The 20,021-nt window shown below is 41.2% G+C and overlaps 1 protein-coding gene across 9 annotated transcripts; it reads right to left on the minus strand.

The window, feature by feature from the left end:
* Positions 1 to 510: 510 nt before the first annotated feature.
* On the minus strand, positions 511 to 19,766 carry LOC113497797 (E3 ubiquitin-protein ligase Ufd4). 9 transcript variants are annotated; one of them, XM_026877533.1, is made up of 47 exons: positions 19,570 to 19,766; positions 18,897 to 18,922; positions 18,617 to 18,756; positions 17,811 to 17,926; positions 17,320 to 17,438; positions 17,076 to 17,215; positions 16,765 to 16,940; positions 16,524 to 16,654; positions 16,314 to 16,447; positions 15,925 to 16,199; positions 15,646 to 15,810; positions 15,398 to 15,533; positions 14,647 to 14,839; positions 14,295 to 14,363; positions 13,287 to 13,461; positions 12,840 to 13,055; positions 12,629 to 12,761; positions 12,372 to 12,502; positions 12,141 to 12,250; positions 11,901 to 12,030; positions 11,678 to 11,818; positions 10,884 to 11,088; positions 10,480 to 10,702; positions 10,095 to 10,394; positions 9,759 to 9,956; positions 9,170 to 9,447; positions 8,649 to 8,817; positions 8,421 to 8,559; positions 8,052 to 8,221; positions 7,500 to 7,634; positions 7,121 to 7,228; positions 6,864 to 6,976; positions 6,587 to 6,722; positions 6,254 to 6,379; positions 5,617 to 5,800; positions 5,251 to 5,500; positions 5,031 to 5,110; positions 4,722 to 4,911; positions 4,364 to 4,504; positions 4,120 to 4,243; positions 3,766 to 3,970; positions 3,546 to 3,670; positions 3,304 to 3,419; positions 3,013 to 3,226; positions 2,538 to 2,779; positions 2,267 to 2,411; positions 511 to 2,182 (listed from the first exon to the last, which is right to left on the minus strand). In XM_026877533.1, the coding sequence occupies exons 3-47, from the start codon at positions 18,754 to 18,756 to the stop codon at positions 2,045 to 2,047; spliced, it is 7,284 nt and encodes a 2,427-aa protein (XP_026733334.1). In that variant the 5' UTR covers positions 18,897 to 18,922; positions 19,570 to 19,766; the 3' UTR covers positions 511 to 2,044. The 9 variants fall into 9 exon arrangements, with proteins under 9 accessions (XP_026733334.1, XP_026733332.1, XP_026733333.1 ...); XM_026877531.1 differs by having other exon boundaries at positions 6,254 to 6,388; XM_026877532.1 differs by having other exon boundaries at positions 7,112 to 7,228.
* Between the last annotated feature and the right edge of the window lie 255 nt (positions 19,767 to 20,021).

A 20,021-nucleotide genomic window follows, 5' to 3' on the forward strand; every position in this document is an offset into this window, starting at 1 on the left:
TACACCGAGTAATATTTGTGAATTTTTACTTCTGATGTGATTAAATACTCTATGGCTAACCATCAATCGACTGCATGATATAGCTCCGGCAGTTCCAGCCGTTAAAATCATGTAGAGCCAAGCGTCCTGCGCCTTTAACGAATGCCTGAATGAATCTTATCTCTCACAATATTAGCAGTCACATAACTTACTACGAGTACAATTATTTAAAAAGTGCTCTTATATTATTAACAAAGTTATGAAATCTGCAGCGCTAGACTGATGTTCGATTAGCGGATTATTCATTTATATGCTTTCTTGATACGGGCTTGATTGAAGAGCGTGCTCTACTTTACATTGAACACAACACACACTCTAGTTAAATACTACGCCACTTTTTTGATACTAAGTGGCACCGATATAAAAGAAAATCATGATATATTAATACAGACCTTTACTTTTCTGTTAAAAGGAGAGGTTTTTAAGTGTTAGTAATACAGAGGAATTAGTTATGAGTGATAAAAAACCAGATGATTTTTGCTTAATTTATTGATACAATCCTCAACAACAATTATTACATGAGCACTACATGATGCCATACGGTTATTAATTTTAGTCTAAATACCTATTAAATTTAAACTAAATATATTTTAATTCGTAAAGTACTTTTATAATAATAAATCACAATATATACCAACTTTCAGTTGACAAAATTATTTAACTAAAGGAACATATCTAAATATCTTCGTAGAAACGCGTAAGTGTTTCACACCCTACAGTTAAAATTTTATATTTTTTACCATATTTTAGTCCTAATCAGGTATCACAATCACACATTTAGTGCTACGGCTTTAATAAATGATTTATTCCGATGCCATCACATTAGAGATTATTCTTCTTGGTCTTACTTTAGATTTCATTTCTTGTTATAGTTTCAAGTCTGCTGGTGTTTTTCTTGTGCATTCTAGCCGTAACACAGAAATATGGTTTGATCACCGAAATGTTTGCATTTGTTTTTTAGTTACATTTATTTATTTTATTACAAACATTTTGTTCAACCAAATATTTTGATCTGAAATTGAATTCTAACAAAGTGTTATGGAAGCACGAACTCAAAAAAGAAATTGTAAATATAATAATCATTTTTAGCCGACAGATCACTGATTACATTTCAAGAAGACGCTTCTTGTAACAACTGGCATACCCGAGAGTAAAACTAAATATCACCACGGCATACACAAACATTTACCTAAAATTAGATTGCAAACGCTAGTCGCCTAGAACTTTATTAATTTACTTTCAAACACACTCAAACCAAAGTTACCTAAACAAATCCTACCGTTATATAGTTTTGGTGTAATTATTATTAAAATGTAATTATCAAGTGAAGCGATGTCAAATATTGAAGTGAAAATCGCTTATCTTACTATAATATTGATATCCAAAATACTTTATTTTATAGATAAAGTTTAAACATTATGGTTTTTTTTTTTGAGGTCTACACTGAAAGTGATATAATACGTATTTAATGAATATTGCCATTAATTCCCAATATAATAAATAGTTTACAGTAGACAGCCTCTTCATTTTCCGCAATCACTCTATTCTATATTTCAACCCATGCAATTATTTATACATAATATTTAAAAATAAAATATATTTGCATGATAATAACGAAAACTACGCCGTACGACACTTTTTTTCTTCAAAGAATAAGTTCAATACCACGATATAATAAAATACTATTTATTTCATAAGAATAAAGTCTTGAAAAAAATGTTTCAAGAGATCATTTATACATTATTAGCTGACATACTAAAATGTTAATCTATATGTTTAAAATAACTATATCTTCATATGTAATGCACTGTTAGTTATTAAATGTTTGACGAGCACTGTTTTTTTCTCTTAGAAGTCAATGACTACTGATGTTGAATAAATACATAATTATTATTCTAATTCCACGTGGCCACAGGCGAAAGTGCAGGGTAAGTTATTCTGAACATGTTTATGTAAATGTATGTTCGAGACGCAGGGTCATGGTACCCGCTTATTATACTTGTGTCTAGTTGAGATGGAAGCCACGCTCGTTGGTGGCTGCGAGCAGTCTTTCCCGCAGAACTTCCTTGCAAGAGTACTCAGGTAGTTTCAGGTAGTGAACGCAAGTATTCACAGAGGGGTAGGATCCATCACCAGCATCAACCTATAATTATATTTTATTTAAAATTGAATGCTTTGTTTAAGAAAATAAATTCTAGATTATTCTTTATATTTTTAACATATATACCTTTCGCACTACAGTGAGTCTAGGGTGCAGATTAGCGAGTCCACCAGGCGGGAGACTGCTGCAGCCCGTTGCAAATTGTAAGAATGCCTTACGTTCACGGAGGGACATCTCCACGAGCACATCCACGAGACGAAGGAAACCGGGACTGCAAGTAAATTGTATTTTTGTTTTCATCTATTGTGACACTATAGTATTATAAACAATATAAATAATATAATGCAAAAATATGAAGACTGGGGATATGACGATTGCATGATGAGACGTGTATTACCTGTCGCGCGTGTAGCCGAGCTTGGGCTCGGTGTACTGCAGCAGATGGTCGCGCGTCCAGACGGGCCCGCGCTCGCCGCACAGCAGCAGGCGCAGCTCGGCGGCGCAGAAGGCGCGCAGGCGGCGCGGCGGGAACACGGCGCCGAAGCCGCGCCGGAAGGCGGCCGCCTGCCGCCGCACGCCGCCGCGCGTCATCCAGCGCGCGCTCGCCTCCGCGTAGGCGCGCGCGTTCGCTGGGCCCACCTGCACACACACCACAAGCATTTCATATATGCTGAACAACCCAATCCCAATGATTTTTCTGCTCGATATTATTTAGTCTATTAAATACTACAATAAATAACGTACAGCATACCTGCAACAATGTTATTTGAAAATCTTTTTGAGAATTGCACCTTTAACAAACTTTGAATAATTAATACACGAGAGAAATTGATACTAATCGATGTGCTTGTTGTTGTTGTATATGAGTATACCTCGATGTTCTCTCCGTTGTCGGTGAGCGGCTGCACAGCGACGGCGGCGTCGGTGTGCGCGGCCACGTGCGTCATGGTGAGCGCGAGCTGCTCGAAGCTGGCGCCCTCCACCGTGAGCTCGGCAATGCGGCGCGCGCGCTCCTCCACCTCCAGCGACTGGTCGCGCATCAACAAGTCATAGTTCTCCGCCGCCGCCAACACGCTTTGCAGGAAACTGAATAACAAGAACCATAATAAAAACCTGGTTCCATATCCACAGCATTTTAAAAAATGACACTATAATATTCTTACCGATGTCTGATCGGATCGATTTCCTCCAGACAGTCATTAGTCAATTCTTCGCCGCACATGATACGCAGGAAAGGTTCTGAAAGCGGCAAATCGACAAGTCTTCCATCTTGTAGTACCTATAAAGATTAATCAATAATTAAAATTCGACTGTTTTCTTCAGTACCCAATAATGTATCCAAGCCATAGCGAGCAATAAAATGATGAAGACAATAAACAAATAAACACAATTTACGTTCATATACCTTAGCTAAGAATACTCCGAGGAACCAGAAATATTTGCAAACTTTATCACAGACGGGTGAATCTTGAGGAAGTGGTGCCGGGAACAGACCACCAGCTCGCGTCACGTAATAACCCGGAGGTTTTTCTGTAAATATACATTAGATTATTGAATTTAGATGTTTTTTTTAATAAGTTATTGAATAATGTTGTCACACTAGTATTATAGTTCGGGTCGCATACCGTCGGGCAACACGAGATGGTGCGGCGCGGAGTCGTGGTCGGCGGCGGCGTGCGGCGAGTCGTTGAGCCACATGGCCAGGTCGGCGCGCTGCAGCTCGGCCGCCACGAGCGCGTAGAACTCCAGCGTGGGGCCCAGCCCCGTGCCCTCCTCGCCCGCGAACTCCACCTCCAGCACGGACTTGCGGCCCGCGTGCACGCGCATCACCTGCCGCACGCAACACCAACTCATATGGGGCACTTTTGATTATCTTCAATTAACTAATTCATCATTTATAATCCACTAACAATATTAATAACAGAGTCGGACTGATGAGACATTATTTTTCATGCAAATTAATTTAAAAATAATCAAACCTGCATAGCAGACCGCAACAGATCGGGTTGCCGAGGTATCCTCACACGCTCATGACGCAGACGTCCCATTCGGAACTCGGTCGCTTCCAATTCGGCGCGGCGTGGGGATACAGTGTTACCAGATCTAAAATATTACCACAACAATTTCTTTTTAACTATTATAAAATTTAAAAACAAAAGTAACAAAACTTTCAGCAGTTTTTCGTAGATAAAATATTATTTATTTCAGATTCCTTATTATTACCTTTGCCGGTCTAGAGCGCGATCCCTCTGCGCTTGCAACCAGACAATTGTACGAGAAGTTCCGAAAGCCGTACAAGCGAAGAACATTTGACGAGTTTCCAGAGGGAACAGGAATGGACACCAGTCATTCAGTTGCTGACACCTGAAATATTAATATGTTATCGGGCTTCTTAGGAGACTTTATAAAATTATGTAGCTTACAAAAGACTAAAAATTATATCGATATTAAAAAGTAAGAAACAGCGTTATCAGAGCATTCTTTTCGAATATTCTAGATAGAAATATCCATTCGCCGATTGCAATATCAATATCTATGTGTCGATGGATTTGGCTACTAAAGCAGAAGAGAGAGTTGTTACCATAGCGGCGTGGCGGCGGCGGCCAGCGTGAGCGGCTCCTGCAGCTGCTGGTGCAGCTTGTTGGTGAGCTTGGTGGACACGAAGGCCTCGGGCGGCAGCGACGGCGCGGCGGCGCGCAGGCGGCGCAGCACGCGCACGCAACACGTCGCCATCGCGCCCTCCGCGCCCTCCGCGCCCGCGATGCCGCGCTCTGCCACACACGCACTCTTAGCACACGGCTCGGAGACACGGTTACGACACCACACCGAATATCATGCTCCGACATAAATAGGATAACTACATGCTTTATAACATTATATTCAGTCTTACCAGGATCACAAGGTTCGTCATCTTCGCTGTCGCTGGAAGAAGCGAATGTCTCCATCCCTTCGATTTCTTTGTAAGTCAATCTAAAACAAAGCAATGACACATAAGCATCTCGAGAAGTACAAGTAACTTTGTAGTTTTCTTTTCAAGGTTCAATGTGAACATTCGAGTGTGAAAGCACATTACATTTAGTGAGTTGTTTGAGCATCATGTTTATAGTTACGTGTAGGTGAGGTCGCGGTGCGTGTCGGCGAGCGGCAGGCGCGCGTTGAGCGCCAGCACGGCGCGGTACAGCGTCCAGTTGGGCCGCTCCAGCGCCACGGACGCGCCCGCCGCCGACAGCACGAGGCGCAGCGCGGGCAGACGCCCGCCGCCGCCCGCCGCGCCCGCGCTGCCGCCCGCGCCCGCCTGCCCGCAGTCCGAGCTGCTGCTCTCTTCACCGTCTGATGACTCGTTCAGTGGGATCTCCAGATCTGTTGGGGTTACACAATCAATTTAATCACGGCCGGAAATTTCTCCCACGTATTGCAAACAATTGAATAAAACTTTGAATATGTTATGTATGTATGTTAACAACACAATCACGTACCGACTGTTTGGTTCAAATTGGTTCTTCCAGGGCGAGGATCAAAAGCAGGTATGAGGGCAGAAAACTGCCGTTTGAGCACAAAGTCATCGTCCCATGGCTTACGCTGGCGGCCACCCTGACCGCTGCTGCCGCGGACTGCCTCTAAAGCTTCCTCCTCCATTAAAGACAGAAGATTGCGAGAGACCTAAGAATAAATTAATTTTAACCATTTGTGACATTTGTTTGGAACATGGCGAAATTTAGCATTTTATTACGAAAAAAATAAAAATAAAAATAATAAAAGCATTGATTTTGCGTTTAAAATTCCTTAGGTTTAAACGCAGATTTAGATTTAGATTTGATATAATATTTTGGCACTAAAAGCAAACATTTGAAAATTACAAATATAATAATAATAAGGGGAAATACAGAGAATTATATTTGTCAATTTTCGTTGTTCAGGAAAAGGAAAAAATGCGTGCTGAATACTTTTTAATTATCTTAATGGGGGACTAAATACATTTTTACTTTTTATACCCAGTCATCTATCCTATTCAATGACTTTGAAATGAGTGATAAAATTACACACAAACGCAGATAAAACGGAGTAAGAGTAAGATGCAAAAATGTGTTTCTACACTACGAGATGTGTACTCACTACCTCCTGGTAGGTGGGCTCGTTCTCCTTGTCGCTGTCGAGCGCGTCGTCGCCCTCATCGTCGTCCTCCAGCTCGGTGAGCAGCGCGGGCGCGCGACACGACTCCAGGAAGTCCTCCAGCGACACCTGCAGCCACTTTCAATATTTAGGATTGTATTAAACTACGTCAATCACTACACATAATATAACAGTCAAAAAATGGAATAGCAAAATAGTGTAAAGATAACACAATATAATGTAAATAAAAGCAACACAATCCATGGATAGAGGTATAGCAATAAGTCAAAAAACTATTTGAGCATTATAGGAAAATAGATCAGTGTTAACATTTACCTGTTCACTTTCACTCGATGTAGATGTAAGAGACAAAGTAAGAGCATTTTGTGCGTTAGGAACGAGCGATGGATAACTCTGAGCTGCCGATAATAGTCCGCCAGGGAAATTGCTTGATAGGGCCAGGCGCACCAAACTGTGAATAGAAAAAACAATTAAAGAAATGCTACATATAGTATTTATAGCGATATTGACTGACTATAATTTTCACTTGAGCTGTTCCGATTCCATGCTGTACACTTGTAGCCGGAATTAAGAGTACTTAGTCAGCACTGACCTGGGGAACAGACTAGTAGAGTGGTTAGTCCGCGTGGCGCGCTGCGGGTTGGCGCCGCGACCTGCGCCCGCGCCGCGCCCCACGCCCAGGGACTCCAGCAGCCTGGCGGCACCCTGCGCAAGTTAACAAAATTATACGCTTTCTTCTTGTAATATCATCTTGCTGTGTAGTTGATAATTGATTGACTTGTAATATAATAGACATAGACTTGTAGTATAATTTATTAAAATATTAGTGTAGGTACATACTCTATTTACCTGTTGCGTCAGATCTGGTTCACTAGCGCTCATGGCACCCGACCCGCCGGACTGACTGTCCTTCTTGTGGTCACCGTATTGTCCATCGGCAGCATCGTTGTCTTCACACTGAAAATAAACAAGGTATTACTCACTTATATCGGAGTTAGAACACCATCCATACAACAATCATAACAAAGCGTATACGCTACGAAATGAAATTGGTTTAAGAAGGCCTCGTCTAAGTTACGAGTTGAATACTTACGTAGAAACATGTAGCTTTTATACCTACTAATGATGTTAGTATATTTAGTCACGAAACGCGTGCCTTAGTAGAGGCCTCAATAATAAATGAAAAGCAATGTCCGCACGCGAATACAGTGCGTAGTGTCCGTGATACCTGTATGTGCAGGCGGTTGGCATTGTTCCGCAGGGTGTGCAGCAGGGAGGCGGGCAGAGCGAGCAGGTCGCTGGACAGCAGCGCGTTGGCACTGTTGCGCACAGCGTCGCCCTCGCGGCGGCGCGCCTCGCGCTCCTGTGCGCAACACCGCGCGTCACACTCCGCACTGCGCAGCGCGCCCGGCTCGCACGCACACGCACGCTCGCACACACACACACGCATCCATTCACACATAACAATTACACAAATGCCGAATCTTACGGTACCTAAGGTTATCATCCTTATAACATTACCCTTGTTTGTTAAAGCAAAGAAGCTACAGCACCATCAACACGACTTACAGAACGAAGCATGTGAGGCGCAATTTATAAACCGCGCCTGTTCAGTTTATTACAAACTATATTAGTAGCCGGTTTTACATTTATGATTTACATATTTATATAAATTGCACCTTGCCTTCTCACCCGAAATAATTTCAACTAAATAACAGTCACTGAGACACAAACAGACCTTTACATAAAATAAATAGTTATCAAGTAACAACATACTGACCTCTTGAGTATTCGTTTCAGGTACAGGTTCTTTAGCAGGGTAAGGCTTAGTAATGTCTGTGATGCTGGTTGGTCCCAATTCCATATTTGTAAATGAAGTATTACCCAAATCTGCCATACAGTTATTGCTCTCAGCGCCTAGAGTCAACGATTCTACTATCGTTGCAAGATCTGGGGCAAACAAAGAATAAAAATTAGAACATAAGAAAATATAAACATTATTTGACGTAAACTCTCCAAACGTAGTTTTAATGCAAATGCTCTTTCAAATTACCTGTTTCATAAATGTACACTACAATAGTGCAGGGACAGTTTATATTGTAAGACCTATATATACGTGCAAAAAATCTGGACAATTTGAAAACAGTACCTGTATTAATATGATGTGTCGAGTTATTAATTGCAGATAAATCTGTGGCGTGTGTGCGAGGTCGAGACATGTTACTGGCCATTTCCTCACTTGATATGTTATCTGCAGATGACGCTTGCTCAGTCGATGCCACCGATACCTAAAGAAAATTTTCATGAAAATCAGGCAGGAAAATGACAATAGTTTTATTATAAGTAACAAACAGGTACTTGTAGGAAAAAATAGTACCTGGTGATCAACGGCAGTAGCGTCCGGCAGGCTTGGCGTTGAGTGGCTCTTGCGACCTTGTTTGGCCTCGCCACACGCGGCTCCACCAGTAGCGCCACCACTCACTACCTTCAGATCAAATTTTCCCTCGGCGCCCATACGATAAGAATTGCGTCCTCCGTGATCCCACCTAATAAAAAACAAAGGAAATAAAACTATTGAAATAGCATTTTACAATACATTTATTTCTACACATACAAAGCAAAAGTTTTAAGTATTACTTCGGTCGTTGTTCATATTTTGAACAGCTTGAAACGTGTTATTTGAGCAGGGGCTGGGGCAGTTGTGTATGAAGGATTGCAACGCATTGCCATACACCGACACAAAAACGCGGATGACGTAGCCCGGATGTTCAGGTTTGACTAAACCTGAACATCCGTAAAAGTCTGACACGACCCATTTCCTCCCCCGAGGGAGTGGGTGTCCATGAGGAATCCCCCGCCTAAACAAAAAAAAAGGGGCTGGGGCAGCTGTGTGGTTACCTGACGTCGACCCAGCCGTTGTGCAGGTCGGAGGTGACGGTCCCGAGCGCGGGGTGCGCGCCGTCCTGGTCGCGCCACTTCCAGTCGGGGCCGCGCAGCACGCGCGCGCCCGCGCACACGCCGCGCGCGCCCCGCGACCAGCGCCTGGCGCGCGCGCCGCCGCCCGCCGCGCCCGCCGCGCCCGCCGCGCCTCCCGCCGCGCCGCCCGCCGGCGTCGTGCTCGTGCCGCCGTTGGGGCCGCCGCACTGACGTGGCGCGTTGTCGCTGACGCCTACCACCTGACGATACAAATTTCATACAAATCCATCACCACATTAAAACTTTCATTTGCGAACTAAAATGCAAGACAAATACATAACGGGGTCCAATTGAATTTTAGGTTTTAGTTTTGGAGTTCGGTAACCTAACTCTTACTACACATACTTATAAATTACACGTCAAGTTGTTTGTCAACGAAACGAACGGAAAGACTAATAAACTTCTTAGATTACCGTATTAATCAAATGTGCTGTTTTAACAAACTGAAAGGTGGGATAGTTCGAAGAACGCCGAATCAGCTAGTATTAATATATTTTAGAATGTGCACTACCTTTCCATAGATCTCCAGGCCGGAGAGGGAGAGGTAGTGGCTCTGCCCGCTGGCGTTCTTCCCATTCTGCTGTATGCGCAGGTAGCGGTAGGGCGCGTCGGCGCGCAGCCGCCAGGTGGCGGTGCTGCCCGGCTCCTGCAGCGCCTGCTCGTCGTTGTGCGCCAGCAGCGTGCTCCACGTTATACCGTCCGTCGACATCTACACAAAGTATTATTCATTGTTAGTGCCTTGAATAACGCAAGACCAGAGAGGACATTAGCAACTTTTGAATCCGTGAAAGTACTATAATGTGGACACCAATCTCTCTCATTTAAATACAACATATATCACACTTACTTGGAATAACCAGTTTCTGAGTGCTGACCGTCCATAGCCGCGAGCATGTCGTAATGTATACGCGGAAGGCACCACTTGTAAGCCTAGATCTACTGCTATAAACGCTCGTCTATCATCGTTGGTGTGCACGTTCAGTGGCTCCGGAGACCTTGACAAGGCATCTTCGGCTCGGCCGTAAGGCAGTTGTCTACCATCGGAGGACCAAACGCTTACTAAGGAGTGAGCACCGGGATTGACCCATTCACAAGTACCCCCATTACTGCCGATAAAGTAAAGAATACCATTCTCGTCGAAATCGTGCTGTAAAAAGAATAAAAAAAATATATCAAGTATGTATTTTAGACTATATCCACTATTATGTGGTATGCACAAATGTGAAACTTACATCATAATTGAACACCATAGGTGCTTCTGTTTTTATCTTTTGCACGAAGTTAAAACTGGTTCGCTCCATGTCGTACCACTGCCTAGCGACTGACTTCGCAAGGAACCTCTCTAATTGACGAACTGTAGTCAAAGCCTCGACTTTCAGATTTCTACCAGCGTTGTTTCCATTGTTTGTCGTCGTATCCTCAGTACTCTCATCAGTTGCGCGTTCAATGCGTAACCTAAAGAAACAGTCAATGGTTACCAGAAAATAAAAAATACGATTGAATTAACATTTGTCTAACATAAGAATTCTATAATGAATGCCGCGAGCAGTACAGCCCCAACGTGATAGCGAACTTCAACGCACCACTAACGGGTGTTGTTTCATAGTGCCGATGTGAAATGTAGGCTGGTAGTTACCTGATGCGCTTGGTGAGATGGTGCAGCGTGCCGGCGGAGGGCGGCGGCGCGTCGCCCCCCGGCGCGTGCACGGGCAGGCGCTCCACGCTCTCCAGCACGGCCACCAGGCGTGCCGCCAGCACGCCGCCCGCGCCGCCCGCGCCGCCGCTGCGCGACACCCACGCGCGCACCAGCCGCGCGCGCTCGCCCGCCTGCCCCGGGCTGTCTGCGCACACGCACCATACATACACATTAGACTTGCTAACTTAGGACTGGAGTGACGAAGCAACGTGCCTCTGCGTCTGTTATACCTAAATATTCGTATTCATGTGTAAGTGAGACCTATGTATGTCTCAAAGATGATTTGCGACAGCAAACGTATCCAATAGCGTGAGCTGTCGCAACTCCAAAAATTTTGCGAAGATATATAGTTATTTTTAGTATTTACTTCTGCGTATTTATGTGCAAATGAGGCTATTGTTTCAAAACAGCGATACAAATGCGTATGTTGTCGCAACTTTCACCAAATAGCGATTCAAAACCTAACTTTCTAATAAATCACAGTTCAATAAAAAAAGCGGAAGGCGCACGTATCTTCTTTTTTGTGCTGGTCATCAGTCATTGACAATGAGTACGCATCCACCCACAATATGCCATATCACAACCAAGCAATAAACAAACAACCTTGTTCTTAAATTTTAACTACACGTGATCACCAGCTTTTTGTTTTCTGTTTTGAATTTAAACAATTACTGCCCCATTTTATTTTAACTAACAACAGAAAACACTTTTCCTTTTATTACATTCTTACTTACCATTAGCTTGCGGCGACAGTACTTGTAATAGCGAAGGTGCGAGACCAGATGACTGTAACTCGTACGCAGAGAGCAGTTCATCACCACACAAGAGCTCTGTCAGTTGTTCCAGAGACTCGTTCAATTCCCTTTGCCAATCATCTGTATGCAGAAATTGAAAAGTTAATAATCTCAATCATGTAAATATGTAATTATAACAAACATTAAAAGTAGGTATACTGACCAGTAGGCTGCGTAGCTAGACGCTGCATTCGCGCCAGTAAGGCCCGCAGTCTTGCTACAGGTGGACGTGGCTGACGAGTAGCAGCGTTCGCCAAGTGTCGTGAATAAAGTGCACGAGCACGTTCGCATACCTAAAAACACAAAAAAAAGTTATACCACAGTAATCAAATTCAAAACCAAGGCTAGCTAACATCTTGATTTAAAAAAATTGGGCGTCATGAATCTCTATGCTTATCAGTACCTGAGCTTTGAGAGCTTCAGCCTTGGCAGCCAGTCTTGATCGACTGACGTTAACAGCATTGTGGGGCGTCACCGTCCTTCGGTCAGTCCAGCCGCTCGCCAACTCCGGCCCTAAGATAAATCATAGTATTTTAAGTAAGCTTACAAAATACATCGTTATTAGATAAGCAATCAAAATTATTTGTCGTAGTGCGTTTCAGTACATTTTATATTTTATTTATATCATGTTTACCTAAAAATGTCTCCGCTGTAAATGAATGTTTAGTGCCCCTGTTAGACTCGAAGATAAATCCTGGCAAATCTTCTCGCAGTATCGTAGTTTGCTGTTGTCCATCCGTATTGTGAATTTGAAGTTCTTTTTCCCTGTAATATAAGTATGAATTATTATGATAACTGTCTTGTGGATTCATAATAATTTATTTATCTGAATTAATATCAGTTTACGCACGAGTATTATATATATGTTAACAATGTGATCATGTTACGTACTTTTTACATGACAGAGCCCAGTTTCCAATAATTAATTTAGCTGCTCCGGGTTTGGATAAAATTGGTTGTGGAACCGTATTTTTCACTGAAGCACGTGCTCTTTGGAGTTTATCAATAAATTCACCACGATTTTCTGTAAAAAAATCGAAAGTTAGGGCATCGACAAATATTTTTAAAGCAGTTTTTTGTCGTTTTCTGCAAAATGACATACCGGTGTTGTCGGTCTGATGTTCGGGGCTGCCGCTAGAGTACATGGTGGCGAGTTTTCCGTCGAGGAGGAAGCGGAACCATCCGTTGCTGCCCGTGCTGAGCTCGAGCGCGGCCGCGTCGCTCCACACGTACAGCGCGTCGCGCCCGCGGCACAGCGACCACTCCGCCCACGAGTAACCCACGCCGCTTGACAAGCAGGAAGCGTCTTCACTGCAGCCTGCACACGCAATAGTTTACATGAAAAGTGACACGATATAAACGCTTTAAGGGTAAAGCCGTGACCTAGACTAGTTAAATGCTCAATTTTCTTTATATGGGAAGCCTGCGCCCAGGTGAGGGACCCTTGTTACTAAGTTCTGTGAACATGACTTTAAAAGGAGTTAGCTTTTGTCGAACATGAATTATTTGTATTACTTGTTTAGTACCTTTAAAAAACCCTATGTCTTACCGGGAATATTAGAATTTTCACTATCAGATGTCAGAAATGCAGCTGGAGCTGCAGCCAAGCCTTCGACCTTGCTAAATACGCCGAGCCGTGCGAACTGTTCCAGGTATATGTCCGAGGCTTTCACCATCAACTCTTCAGCGATCCCAAGCACGATAAGATGGCCGTCATCGTCATCCTAAATTAAACAACAATTAAATAGCTATAGAATACATCATATTATACTTCATTACTTTACAAGTTACTTTTTTATTTTCCCACGTTTATTTGTAGTTGGATTCCACTTTATATTTAAGGTTTTATATTAGTTTTTTTAATGTTCGCATTTATATTATCTATTATATTATTTTATTTTATTTAAAAGCATCAATAAAACAAATTTGTGACTATTTTTTAATATTATATACCCCTAATCGTGACAACAACATCAAAATCTAATTAATGTGATTAATATAATAAACAATTATGAGCAGACTTATTTATACATAACAAGGAAAAAACACAAAACAAAACCAATCAAAGGGGTACATTAAACACAGAAAATAAACACAAAGGATTTTTTGATGCAAGTAAGTTTCGATGGTGTGATGTCTTTACATAGATGTAGATGCTTTTAAGAAATAAATGATATGAGAAGAACAAGAACTCAGAATTTAATACCAACTGAACACATCATAAATTAGTGTTTTAATTCCGATGGAAATGACTTTTGTAATTCATTAATAAGTTTAGCTATTCTAAGCTGAGCACAGTTGATGGCATCGTCAGACGGATTCCGGCCACAACGGGGATCGTAAATGATACATAAAAAATCCGTGCGACGGTGTCTCAAGCAATGATTAGGTTACGGCTCTAAAACGGTTGATCAGTTCCGCAACATGGTTGGGTCGATTCAAAGGAAACATCTATAAAACGAGTAGATACATTATCAAGTTGAATCGAGAATCAGACATTTTAGAGCCGGGCGCAGTTGCACTGCGCGGGAGGAGCATCACACCATCGGAACGTTACCGCAGGCGGGCGGATATAGCGGCTGCGCAGCACTCGCGCCGGGCCGCGCCGCCACGCGCCCAGCTCGCCCTGGCACACACAACGGAAGCCCGCGTCATATGCCGTTGTCCAGGTATACATCATCATATCTAACTTATGTAAGCCTCTCACCATATGCCCATAATATACAAAACTCAAATAAGCCTCGAATTTCCATCTATCAGTGTATAATATAGGGTACGAATAATAGCTAACATTGTCGTAAATAATCAAATCGCCAATTGTAGATTCGTTTCTCGTAGTGTGCCTTATATTCGTTTCTTAGGCATTTCGTAAAGACATGCAAATATAAAAGTATATGCGGAGTACTCACGGCGTTGTCGAGCACGGCGGCCACGAGCTGCGTGAGCAGCGCGGCGGCGGGCGGGTCGCGGCGCAGCGAGATGGCGCGCAGCAGGCGCGCGGGCGCGTAGTGCACCATCTTGCGCACCAGCGACAGGCAGGCGCGCCGCACGCCCGCGCCGCCCGCGCCCAGGTAGCGCGAGCAGAACACCGGCACCAGCCGTCTGCACCACACAACACTCTCACATGATAGATAGCACACAATATAGGTTCACCATTTTTGTTTTTGAAATGAAACTACTTTTACGGATTTCATCGCGGTTTAATTTTAGATTTTAGTTCCCGACGTTTCGAAACCTTTGCAGTTATCACCTGCGAAGGTTTCGAAACTACTTGGGATCTTATAATAAATAAACTCAAGGCCAAACAAAAGAGCAGCGCTGCAAGACATCAAGACACAGTGAGCTCATACTACGTAGGTCGGACCACAAATAATTAATTAAAATATGAAGGTAGAACGAGCAACATCTTCTATCAAGACGAACGCCATCTCAGTCTGCCCGTGACCATGATACCTGCAAAGGTTTCGAAACGTCGGGAACTAAAATCTAAAATTAAACCGCGATAAAATCCGTAAAAGTAGTTTCATTTCAATGTCTAACATTCGCGTAAACCTAAGAAACCACTACATTTTTGTTTATTTTTTTTTATATCATCTAATATACATTTAGTTTTATGAAAGTTATAAAATAACGTCCGCTAATAAATATAGTTCAACTTACTCTAGATAAACTGCAGCCATTTCTTTGTCTCCAGTTTCTGGAAAATCATCGTCATTGGATGGTGAAGGAGAATCATGATTGCCAACTACCAACCACTCGCCTGGACACTGCAATATGGCTGCTACTTCCCTGTGCCCTACATGTACAGTACAATCATAAGTGTCTCACATGGATGAAATCGTAATGTTTCACTTTAGACTTAAGAGCTTAAAAATTGAGTAAAAGCTTTTTCGCCGCACACTACACACCTTGATCGTGACGTTCCCGTGCTTTGTCAAGAGGTGTTTTACCATCTTCATCTCGTAAATCTGCATTTGCACCATAACGTAGTAGCACTTTAGCAATGGCTGGGCGGCCGAAACAAGCAGCGTAATGCAGAGATGAACTACGTTGACCACGATTCACGTCAGCGCCTAACAGAAATGGTACATTATGTAAGTAAATAATTAAAACTGTTTCTGTTTGAGAATCATTAGGGGTCAAATGAATCAAACGAAATTAGCATGTATGATATGTAAAAATTATACCTTTTTCGCAAAGAAACTCGACCATTTCCCTGGTTCCGAAAGCCGACGCCCAGTTGAGGAGAGTCTGTCCGACATCATCAGTGAAGTTGACGTCGACAGCTCCGCTGGAGACGGCGGCCAGCAGAGCGTCCGTGTCCTTGCCGCGGATGCAGTCGATGAGCTGGCGGTGCGACTTGTCACCGCGCGCGCCGCTGCCGCTGGCCGACGAGCCCTCGCCGCTCGCACCGCCAGACCCGCTCGACCCAGACGTCGAGCTGCCGTTACGAGTCGACCCGCTAATGCAATGCACATAAGTGGTTATATAAGTCCAATTCACTGTTGCTGATACATTTTGGCAACAATAATAATATCAACTAAGTAATATATTTCAATATACGTATGTAACTTACTTCTGTATAGCATGACGTCCTTCACATAGTAGAACTAGCAATAAATCTACGAGCCGCATGCACTCTAGACACCAGCGCTCGTCGGCTTGCACCGCGGCTTCAACGGCTGAACATAATTCCAGACGCACGAGATCCTAAAAACCACAACACTATTAAAAAAGCACTTAAATCAAAAATATATTGACAATTATTGTTGTCAAAAACACTTACGTGAGTAATTTGTGCAGATCCACGGCACAGTGTAGAGAGCAAACTAACGGTAGTCGAGACAGCTGGAGCAGAACATTTATCATCGCCACTTTCAGCACTTCCTAGACGCCGAACGAGTTCTTCTATCAAACCTGATTCAAAGATACAAAAGGCTGTAAATAGCACTTAACAAAAATCTGACACTGATACTAATTGCGATTCATTTTAATTAGTTGTTGCGTCTAAATGTCGTTTAGATTACCGTGTTCGGCGAGGGGAGCAGGGTCAGCATGCGCGCGCGCGAATCTGTCAGCAAGTGACGCGAAACACCTGAGTGCGGCGTCAGCCACACGCGCGTCATTATGGCACAGTAAAGCCGATAGTGACGAAACTGCGTCACCCACACGAGCGTCTCCCGGTTCCATTTTACCACAAACCCTAGAGCGATAACATATTTTAGTTATTCGTCACCCAACCATTCTTATTATTAGACAAAAATAACTGTTATAGTCTTAACGAAACTTCATGATACTTGAATATACAAATAGCATTTAAGCAATAAATGAATCCTACCTTGACACAACAGCCATGGCTGAGTGCAGGGTGTCTTTATGAACAGATGTACCATGGTGAGTGATAAAATGTAAGACTGCAGGTAGGCCACCACCTTCCCACACAGCACCTGCCTCCCTGGTGCAGACCAACTCCAGTACCTAGAAACAAAACAGCTTGTTTGGGTTCTGCTATAATTATGTATAGTTATAAAAAAAAGTCATTAATAAGGGTCACTTTGAATAGTGAATAACAAGAAGCTTACTTTAATGCACTGCTCAGCAAGATCCTTGCTGGTTCGGTTATTAGGATCAACTGTGAGCAATCTGCTGCAGATTGCCTTTACTGCGCCTTCTATGGCTACAATTCGTCTAGTACATTCAGCTGGAATTACAATAACAATATAATAATTGTGAGTTTTCAAATTATACATATTTATAAATATTGAAGACTGTTAAAAAAAACATTATGTTTTGCTTACATATGGAACTAGAAACTATTAGATACTAAGCTATTCATTTTAAAATTTGAATATGTATATCTTGTTGTAAAGAATATTTAGTTGATTATGCAAACAGTGCTACTTTTAACTTTTGAATTGTGTAAACTAGAATTTACATGGAAAATATTAATGTCCAGAATACATATGAGAAGTACTCAGACTAATTTTATTCTTATTATTCTCTGCACTTGCCTGTTCTATTTTTTGTAATATTGACAAAAGAAGTACAACTATATTTTATACATAGTACTTACCAGAAACATCCAAATAGTAAGTTATTGCCCTAGCTGTAACCTCTAGAACATTATCTGGTGCACATTCATCAAGGAATATTTTGCACAATGCTGGGAGAAATGTTCTTGGAGGACAACTGTAATAAATCAAACATATAATTATATTAAAAACAGTTTTATACCACTACTAAGTATTTAACCCTTTGCATCAATGGATCATAGGGTATTTCAATTTATATTCTTTATAAGTATCAAAGTGAACAACAGCTGCCATATACATTGTTATAATGTTCAATAAAGACCAAAGACATACATAATTTATGTGATCTCCCTTGATTTAATTATTTATTTATTTCAGAATTTTATAAAATAATTAACGATTAAGGTAAAAGCCTTTTTTTCACATTCAGATACAACATAGAACCATATTTTTATTGCCATTTGCAAGAACCACAAAACAAAAGGCTAAAGATACTAAAATCATGACATTAAAAATGCTTACACCACATTACCAAAGATTTTGCAATATCATTTAGCTACATATTGTTTTCTGTCAGTCATCATTACTGATTGCCATAATATCTAGTAAATTACCATATCAGTTTAATGGGATTTATCTATAACAAACTATGTGTAAGTACAATTTAGAAGCAAACAAGATATCAAACCGGTTCTAGTGACTAACTTAGTACACCAATTGCAATTGATAAAATGCAAAATGAATAACATTTTCCCATGTTTTTATATAAGGGAATTAAAATGTTACTCATAATTTCATGTGTATTTATGTTTATTGATATAATATGGTTTCTAATAAAACCAGTTACCTTTCAAAGCATCTGTCAACATTATCAGACATAAGCAGTAACATGCAAAGTTGTTCAAGAGCAATGAGTTGCATGTCACGCTCATCACCCTGTCCAGTCAGCAGCCATTCTAACAGGGTCTCTGGATCCACTTCCGCCATCTAAATGATAATAATAGAAAAGTGTTAAGAACTACAAAATTAATAGTAATGCTACAAATTTCATACAGTTATTAACAATGACACCCTCTATGGTGACATTCATTAAATAAATAATTCTTTTTTACATTGATAATAAATACCTTGTTGATTTAGTGGCCCAGGTCACCTGAAACAATTCCAGTATTTTTTTTGTGAGATGCTTCTGTTTTTTAACTTTCATTAAAAATAAGTAATAAGAAACAACAAAGAAAAAAAAATATTTTCGAGTTTTAGTTTAGAGAATTTTAAATATTAGTAAATAAAATACAAGCACTGGCCAAAAATTATAAACACGATTTTATTCAGTTTTCCTTACCAAATAAATATCTGGAGCATCAAATCACGAAATCTAGGTAAAGTGCCTATCTCTCTGACAATGGCCCATTAACATACTAAAGATAGGACGACAAATACGAAGGTAAAACGAAAGTGCCTGAACACTATACACTACTTAATTTCAAAAATGTATCACGAGCATCGCGATATCATAATTTCAAGAAATAAAAAGAACTTCAAGTTTCTTAACATTTCAACCATGGATTTTAATAGTTTATTTTATGTAGGTTACGGAATATTACGACTATGAGAATATTGTGCAGAATGGCCTTTCTCTTTCGTAATAATCGCATCTACGATCACGGATATGTTTACTAAAGTAATATAATCGATCGATGAAGTGCACTGTGAATTGCGATATAAAAACATAAACACTTAAAATAAGCATAAATAAATAAAGTTTTAGGACAAGAGTGAAGGTGACAATGTATTTCTTACCACTTGCAATCAGTTGACACTAATCATCGATGTCAAATAAAATGCACTTTTAACTATTTTACAGAAATCTAAAGTTTTTGTGAAAGAATTAACACCAGCTGATATTACAACGCAATTTATTCGCACAAGATTTTCTACAAAAATCTCTTGACACCAGAATCATCGGTCGCCATTTCCACAGATACACATACACTTTTTTTATTATTTCAGTCTAGCAACTTACTATCTTATACCATAAACAATATTAAACCTAAACTTATTATAGTTACTTAAATTATTTATTAAATTATGGGGACAAATGGTCACAATATTGTATTTAATTCATCGGAAAAAAATAGGCCTAAAATTTACCATACTATTAGTAAAACAAATATTGAAAAATATTTAGTTGAAACAGTAGTAAAATATTGTGTTCCGATTTTATTATTTAACCACGCAATCGGTTTCTTAAA

Source organism: Trichoplusia ni, chromosome 9 (assembly GCF_003590095.1).
Source record: "Trichoplusia ni isolate ovarian cell line Hi5 chromosome 9, tn1, whole genome shotgun sequence".
Lineage (NCBI taxonomy): Eukaryota > Metazoa > Arthropoda > Insecta > Lepidoptera > Noctuidae > Trichoplusia > Trichoplusia ni.

Excerpts from the sequence above, each read along its gene's own strand:
- LOC113497797 (XM_026877528.1), bottom strand. The coding sequence starts at position 18,756 with ATGGCGGAAGTGGATCCAGAGACCCTGTTAGAATGGCTGCTGACTGGA. Across the intron at positions 15,811-15,924 it reads CGAGTTTCTTTGCGAAAAAG|GCGCTGACGTGAATCGTGGT; the intron begins GTATAATTTTTA and ends CATTTCTGTTAG. Across the intron at positions 7,635-8,051 it reads CTGAAACGAATACTCAAGAG|GAGCGCGAGGCGCGCCGCCG; the intron begins GTCAGTATGTTG and ends TGTTGCGCACAG.